This window comes from Oncorhynchus mykiss, chromosome 18 (genome assembly GCF_057628025.1).
Source record: "Oncorhynchus mykiss isolate SJ-2025 chromosome 18, ASM5762802v1, whole genome shotgun sequence".
In the NCBI taxonomy this organism is placed as follows: Eukaryota; Metazoa; Chordata; class Actinopteri; order Salmoniformes; family Salmonidae; genus Oncorhynchus; species Oncorhynchus mykiss.
The window spans coordinates 26,922,501-26,931,394 of record NC_143039.1 but is presented as its reverse complement, the minus strand read 5'-3'; the positions used below and the strand labels follow the sequence as shown (position 1 = coordinate 26,931,394).

Here is an 8,894-nt window from a genome sequence, read left to right as displayed (position 1 = left end):
GAGGAATACCAGACAGTGGATATACGTGCAGCAGCACAACAACGGTCGTGTGAGATATTTTTTCCCCCCACTTTGAATCAAATCTAACCGAAAGCTTCAATTTGCTACCTGCAAAAGCAGACACAGATATTGTGTATAGAATAGAACAGCAGGCTTGGTTGGTTTGCAGCCTCTGGTTTTACCCGCAACCCTTCTGTTGGGATACAAAACACATAATAGAAAATGGCGGAACTTGAGGACGCAGGACTGCCCCAAACAATGCAGGAGACCCGAGATGAAGAGGAGCCGGGCAATTCAAAGGTAACATAATGACGCTGAGACTCCAAATGTTCACTTCAAAAGTATGCCAAACAAAAACCATCGATTGCAAAGTTAAACAAACCATACAACTCTTTGCACCATAACTACTTTTAACAATTTCCACTGAAGATTGAACAAAAACACATTTACCCGGGAACAGTACAGATAACGTTTTTTAACTGAATGACAGTATAATCTCCATCAGTTTGTGACCACGTTTTTCAATATATATTTCCATATTGAACTACAGTAAGTGAATTGGATTAACTCCCAGTAACATAATGATGGTAACAGAATGACATAATGGGTCTCTGATCTGTACTATACAGAAATCCATAATTATGAATGTCATTCTCTTCACGTTGATGCAACCTGAGTACACAAAAGGTAGAAAAATGTAATTTCTTCCTTTGCATGTTTGGGTATTCTACACACTGGCTATTATTCTGAGTTCCGTCCCCAAACAAGACCAAGTTTGGTTGGTCTGGACCAGACCAAATCTGTACCTATCATAAACATCTAAGTTTCACAAGTTTGGACATTAAAGTACAGCACGGTAGTGTAGAGTACAGTATAGTTCAGGAGAGTACACAGTAAATTATACTGAACTTTAGTATACTAAACTCTACTGTACAGTACTTTATTGTACCGGACTATACTCTAACCTACTTTTATTTTACTGTACTGTCCAAACTTGTGAAACAGACATCTGATTAGTTCATATTTGAACTGACCACATTTCAACTATTTTTCAACGTCCAGGGTCGGTTGATGCTCAGTGGGGGAGGATGCTGAGTACAGTAAATGGAAAGAGAGGGGGCTAATGTGTAGGTGTCAGTCAGCACAGGGTTAGTTAACATTAACTGGAGAGAGGGAGAGGGAGGGGTGTCCAGATGTCACAATCTTGCTTTGACCACCACCTGACAGAAAGAGAAAGTAGGTCTACTTTTACTTCTGTGAGCTTAGAAAATATCTTAAAGATATGTGAGTTTTTGGTGACAGACTTACTTGCATTTACAAGTAAGTCTAGATGTTTTCTAAGACCCCTTTTCCATCTGTTTGACCAGTGTTAGGTTCTGAACAAACAGAGTAGAAACTAAAATGGACAGCTAGAAAAAGCTCAAACCAAGTTTATTCCACCCTCTGGGTGCTTTAGCTGCAGACACAACATACAAATCACACAAGCATATATTTATACCTTCCGACTAGGCAAGTCATCTCCTTGCATGTCTAAGATTAAAAATCCTTCTCTGTTAGGCAGAAACAAAGTAGATTCCTCTTACTGGTATTGGCATGGCTTGCCTATGATCCTTATGGGTGTGGAAAGGTGGTCTTCAGGGTGGGCCCCTGTAGCCCCCCTCCCAGCCAGTGTCTTCTCTCTTCAACGGTTGACCTTATCTCGAGTTGAGTTCCACATCCCCCATGGTCCTAGTTCCAAAGCAACTGGCCTGCCTTATCAGGAACTGAAACTAGACTGTTTGTCTTTGCCTTCTTGCTCAGGAATATTCATTTTCAGCCACAAGTTTGAACAGAATATGAACTTTCTGAAAATGAACTTTCTGCACTTTCCCTTCTCACACTAACTTTCCATACACAGTGTTCCTATTCACACTTAATTGACTCCCAACATATACATTTCTTATACATGTAAAATAATAACTTCTAGTTTGGTAACATAAGTATATTTCAAGTTCGAATCCAACAGTCTCCTTATTGAATAGTATCTCCATACTGTTTAACATTTTATATAAACGTTGAGATTACTTATAAATGAACATAAAATAAAACATTCTTATTCATTTGTGTTATATGTTCACACCTCAGAGATTTATGGCCTCTGGTTAAATAATCTGATTCCATGGCATAAGGCCCTGTCCTCAATTCTAATCACACTCTTACTTCCCCCCCTATCTGCCACTACCCCTTTAATTTCTCTTCTTCCTTTTGGGTTCCTAAGAGAGTGATGGCAAAAGACCTGAAAAGAAAACACACAATGAGCTGCATTAGCAATGCTTTAAGCTATGCATAATCATATATGGCAAAACCCGAAGTTAGATTACATGACGTTTCCCACTCTCCCATAGCCTGGGTCAAAACCTTCGGGATACTGTTCTGCTTGGGACCACAAAAATGAAGGCTTTATACACCTCCTCATGCTTGTACCCAGACATTCCCCTCAGGCTGCAGGTTCACAGGAGATGTTCCCATGCCTGGCTGTTTGGAATGGTGGAAAGATAAGTGGTGTTGGGAGAGTGTCCAACTGTACAAAACTCTGAGTGACATGTTTCTTAATCACACCCTGCAGGAGATGCGTTGCTACTAACACAGATAACTTCCCTTCTGGTGAGGTGGCTTCCTGTATACAGGGATCTGTGGCTAGTCTTTCAAGAATTTGCTTTCCTCGATGAACCCCTCACTAAATGTTGATAATAGCGTCTGAAATGACAACATTATCTCTGCTACTACAGTGGTTGCTCCACTAAAAGTTTTGTGATTATGCTGCGGCACTTTGTGGTAATTTGTGGTTTAGTACGGTGCCCTGCATCACCACTTCATTGCTCCAGACCAGCGCAAGGGGGAGTTAGACCACTGATTATGCTTTTGGGTCCTACTGTGTCTGACGATGAATGGGTGACATAAACCTAAATAGAAACTGATAATTGTGCACGACTAAAACTGTTACACTAAGGTTTTATTTTGTTAGGATTATTTTGCTCTTACTGTAGTACTGTAGGGCACTCCCGACCGGTCACGCTGTACGGTGCCTGAGTGGAGCAATGGTCTAAGATACTGCATAGCAGTGCAAGCTGTGTTGCTATAGATGTTGGTTCAATACCCATGCTGGTCTCAACTGGGAGACTCATGAGATGACTGAAGGTTTTTCTCCCTCTAAAAAACATAAATAAATAATTCTAAATAACAAACTGGCTTTATTTAAAAATTAGTAACAATGTCTCACCCCAGAATAGAATAGCCATTTTCTAACTCATTTTACGTTATTTGAAAACAAAATAATCTCCAAAATATATATTTTTAAACAAAGCGATTTATTAATTTAGAATGATATAAAAGCCCCTCGGATATTCTCACAGATATTATTAACCCTGTTATTAGCAGGTGAACGTTTATTGGTCATGGTTCCCAAGTGGAGCAAAATGGAATTGCTTTGCAGTTCTCCAGCTGTATCCACTGAAGCGTGCAAGGTTCAAGGCACGAGGGCAGGGGGCACGGGATGGGCCGCAGAGCTGCGCACAGAAGGTGGACCTAACCTATGGGGAGGGCTACCCAGTGGGGTTTAAGGGGCATTTGCAAGGGGCATTGCACTAATAATGGCGTTGACTAGGGAAACGTTCCCTCTGTTCTTAGTGCCAGTCTGCACGTTCAAACTAAAACAATAACTAATAATGGCATCTTTATGCTTTCGTTAATAAAATAATTTATAAAAATACTCTTTCAAAATGCCAATGTTTATTTAGTTATGTATCCATTGCGAATTACTGTGGGAATACATTTCTCTGAATTACAGAAATATTGGAACAAAGTTGTCTAATGAAGGTAAACAAATTGTTGCTTACTGGAAAATACTCTTAACTTTTTTGGGATATGGGGCAGTATTTTCACGTCCGGATGAAAAGCATGCCCAAAGTAAACTGCCTGTTTCTCAGGACCAGAAGCTAGGATATGCATATAATTGGTAGATTTAGATAGATAGAAAACACTCTAAACTTTAATTATACGCCCAAGTTCTCCCTATGGTTTCCACTAGATGTCAACAGTCTTTAGAAAGAGTTTCAAGCTGGTTTTTAGAAAAATGACCTGGACATTTTAGTTTTTCTAGGTGTCTCCCATTTTGGCTTTAGTGATTCCAAGCGCGTGGAGGAAAGCTGGTTCTTTGTTGTTTATCTCCGGTAAATACAATAACGATTCTCTGTCTTAAATTTGATTGTTTATTTGCTTATTAGGATACCTAAAGGATTGATTATAAATGTTGTTTGGAAAAGTTTATTAGTAACGTTTGGGGTTCATTTTGAATGCATTTTGACAGAGGGAAACTGAGTGGATTATTGATTGATGCGTGCCAGCTAAACTGAGTTTTTATGGATATAAAAAGGACATTATCGAACAAAAGGACCATTTGTGATGTTTATGGGACATTTTGGAGTGCCAACAGAAGAAGATCTTCAAAAGTAAGGCACGAATTATATCATTATTTCTGAGTTTTGTGTCGTGCCTGGCGGGTTGAAATATGATTGTCGTGTTTGTTTGATGGGGTGCTGTCCTCAGATAATCGCATGGTATGCTTTCGCCGTAAAACCCTTTTGAAATCTGACACCTTGGCTGGATTAACAAGAAGTTAAGCTTTATTTTGACATATTGCATGTGTATTTTCAAGAATGTTAAATATTTACTATTCTGTAGTTTGAATTTGGCGCCCTGCACTTTCACTGGATGTTGGTCAGGTGGAACGGTAGCGTCCCATCTAGCCTATAGAGGTTAAACACACACGGTCACGTTGTACAGCGCCATTATGGCTATTAGCAGGTAGCTGGACAATAGACTTGCCTAGACGGAGGGTAGTGGGAGAATTCTATCGTCAAATGCATTTCTTAGTTAGGTTGACTGTATCACAACCGGACGTGATTGGTTGCAATTTCAGTTGAATCCATCAGAAAAGACAAAACAAATAATACAACAAAAATTATTCTTATTATTATTATTCTGTATCACATCTGACAGTGATTGGGAGTCCCATAGGGCGGTGCACAATTGGCCCAGCGTTTCTCTCCCTCTAAAAACAGAAATACATTTTATTTTGACCTTTATTCAGATTACAATCGTTTACTTTTTTTTTGGATAATGAAATAACCTCCAAAATACCATTACATATTATCAGGTTGATGGCACAGTCATATAGCGGTACCTACATAAAGCTGAGTGTCTCACTCGTTCATGGCTTTGGATCAAAATAAATAAGTACCAACATTCTTTCTGATAGTCTTTAATAAAGAAATGTTTTGGTTATCCTGACCTGGACACCATGTGCAGTTTTATAATAGCCCATTATGGGCTATTAGCAGGACAATATACCTTTACCAACACCTCTCTGTATTTTGATACTTTGTGGATGGGGCCTCCCCAGTGGCAAAGCTGTCTGTCACCACATTGCAATGCAAAATAAGTTGCTACAGATACCCGTGCCGGCAACCACCGGGAGACCCATGAGGCGGATTTTGGTATTAATTTAGAATCCATCCTATCCTCTGTTTGTAAATATAGCGTAGTCACGTCATATTTTTCGTTATACTGTAGGCCTACCATAGGTGAAATGAGTCTCACTAGTGTTGAGTAAAATGCTGTTAAAAGTGGTGTAGGTCTTATTTATTTAAAGAGCATATTGAAGTTAGAAGCAATAGGATTTGAAGCAATAGCCTACTATTTTTATTTAATTTTTATTTTTTTTATTTTACCCCCTTTTCTCCCCAATTTTGTGGTATCCAATTGTTAGTAATTACTATCTTGTCTCATCGCTACAAGTCCCGTACGGGGCTCGGGAGAGACGAAGGTCGAAAGCCATGCGTCCTCCGAAAACACAACCCAACCATGCCGCACTGCTTCTTAACACAGCGCGCATACAACCCGGAAGCCAGCCGCACCAATGAGGAAACACCGTGCACCTGGCGACCTTGGTTAGCGTGCACTGCGCCCTGCCCGCCACAGGAGTCGCTGGTGCGCGATGAGACCAGGATATCCCTACCGGCCAAGCCCTCACTAACCCGGACGATGCTAGAGAGATGAACACAGGCGCATACACACACGATAACATGAGCGCTATACACATATGTGCACATGGATTTTGTGTTTTAGAGTAGTGGCCTGGGGGCACACACTTAATGTGTTATGAAATCTGTTGTGAATGTAATGTTTTTAAAATGGTCTAACACACTTAATTTTGCTGCACCCCATAATAAATACATGGTCCTGGTATGCATGACATTCAACTTATCCTCATAATAGTCTCAATATTGTGCTCAGTTAGCGGTCTTTTCTCTACTGTGAGCTCTCCCCTGTACCACTACACAAAGAGGAGTGGTATCATACCCCAGACTTTATTACCTACTAACTTAATCTGAGCCATGCAGATCTTTGCCATTGTCACATTCAATTATTCTTTCCCAATAACATTAATGCCTTGGTTTTTGGGACTCCATAGTAGAGGTCGACCGATTTCTGATTTTCCGATACCGATTATTGGAAGACCAAAAAAGCCGATGCCGATTTTAAATTTTAAAAAATTTATTTGTAATGATGATAATTACAACAATACTGAATTAACTCTTATTTTAACTTAATATAATACATCAATAAAATCAATTTGGCCTCAAGTAAATAATGAAACATGTTCAATTTGGTTTAAATAATGCAAAAACAAAGTGTTGGAGAAGAAAGTAAAAGTGCAATATGTGCTATGTAAGAAAGCTAACGTTTCAGTTCCTTGCTCAGAACATGAGAACATATGAAAGCTGGTGGTTCCTTTTAACATGAGTCTTCAATATTCCCAGGTAAGAAGTTTTAGGTTGTAGTTATTATAGGAATTATAGGACTATTTCCCTCTATACCATTTGTATTTCATTAACCTTTGACTATTGGATGTTCTTATAGGCACTTTAGTATTGCCAGTGTAACAGTATAGCTTCCCTCCCTCTCCTCGCGCCTACCTGGGCTCGAACCAGCAACACAAAGACATCAGCCACCATCGAAGCAGCGTTACCCATGCAGAGCAAGGGAAACAACCCCCCCAAGGCTCAGAGCGAGTGAAGTTTGAAACGCTATTAGCGCACGCTAACTAGCTAGCCATTTCACTTCGGTTACACCAGCCTCATCTCGGGAGTTGATAGGCTTGAAGTCATAAACAGCGCAATGCTTGACGCACAACGAAGAGCTGCTACACTAGTTCATTTAGTAGACAATATTTGCTTAGAATTCCATGACATTATATTTTATAGTTTGAATAATACAATTGAACTAACGATTTCAGGTAGCGCACACGTGACTATTCTGTGTTGAGCGGTTAACAAAGAAATAGGTACTCCTATATGCTTAATTTAGAGTTATTAATGGAACTTTAGTTTTCTACAAACGTAGGGCTATATGTTTGATTTTTAATACATTGTAAAGTTGTGTGATGCGACTAATGATGATTTGACAAAAGTCGCTTAAAAGGCATGATCTCTGCTTTGTTTTCTTGTGCAGGCTGTACACACTTCATTAGTCTCTCACAATTTTACAAGCACTTCTTAATGCCTTGAATTTCACAGGGGCACCCCCTTTGTGGTTGTTATGCACCCTAAAAATATCCTTGCCTTTTGTGGCCGTTGTGCCCTTGGCCCGGAGTGCTGCGCAATCCGAAGTGCATCTCACTCACATGGCTCACCATCACGTGATCGGGTCTTTCTCACAGGCTACAAGTGAAGACGGATACATCGGGGACGCAACTGTGCGCGTCCTTATCTATTTCCGATGTACATTTTGAAGATATTGTAAGAACTGTCCACATTTACTTTTCGTCAGCCAACAAGATGAGCAGTCCTAACAAACCGCAAAAGCACTAGCCTATGTCCATCTACTGTCCTCCATAGTAAAAAAGTCAACCTATTCTATGCTACAAATAAATATTCCAAACATAGTCAGGGACAGTTGTGTGATGCGATAGATCCCAAACTAATACAACCACTAGCATAAAATAAAACGTTTTTACGCAGTGTGGCTGACGCAACCGATCAGAACGTTTAGCTTAAAATGTTGATAAACTATTAGGCTATTTCTTCACATTATAAGTAGAGGTCAACCGATTATGATTTTTCAATGCCGATTACCGATTATTGGAGGACCAAAAAAAGCCTATACCGAATAATCGGACGATTTATAAAAAAATATATATATTTTTACATATATTTGTAATAATGACAATTACAACAATACTGAATTAACTCTTAAAAACAAAGTGTTGGAGAAGAAAGCAAGTGCAATATTTGCTGTAAAAAAAAAGCTAATGTTTAAATCCCTTGCTCAGAACATGAGAACATATGAAAGCTGGTGGTTCCTTTTAACATGAGTCTTCAATATTCCCAGGTAAGAAGTTTTAGGTTGTGGTTATTAAAGGGCTCTTTCTCTCTATACATTTGTATTTCATGTTCCTTTGACTATTGGATGTTCTTATAGGCACTATAGTAATGCCAGCCTAATCTCGGGAGTTGATAGGCTTGAAGTCATAAACAGCACAATGCATGAAGCACAGCGAAGATCTGCTGGCAAATGCAGGAAAGTGCTGTTTGAATGAATGCTTACGAGCCTGCTGCTGCCTACCATTGCTCAGTTAGATTGCTCTATCAAATATCAAATCATAGACTTAATTATAATATTATAACACACAGAAATACGAGCCGTAGGTCATTAATATGGTCAAATCCGGAAACTATCATTTAAAAAACAAACCGTTTATTATTTTCAGTGAAATACAGAACCATTCTGTATTTTATCTAACGTGTGGCATCCCTAAGTCTAAATATTGCTGTTATATTGCACAACCTTCAATG

At 39.3% G+C, this 8,894-nt stretch overlaps 1 protein-coding gene across 1 annotated transcript in view; it reads left to right on the top strand.

Annotated features, from left to right (window-relative positions):
- Positions 1 to 8,894, top strand: part of LOC118936284 (uncharacterized) — a 21,158-nt gene continuing 12,264 nt past the window's right edge. Inside the window, exon 1 of the mRNA XM_021571158.3 lies at positions 1 to 300. Within this exon, the coding sequence (XP_021426833.3) occupies positions 223 to 300 (78 nt within the window). The 5' untranslated portion in view covers positions 1 to 222. The remainder of the gene's footprint in view (positions 301 to 8,894) is intronic.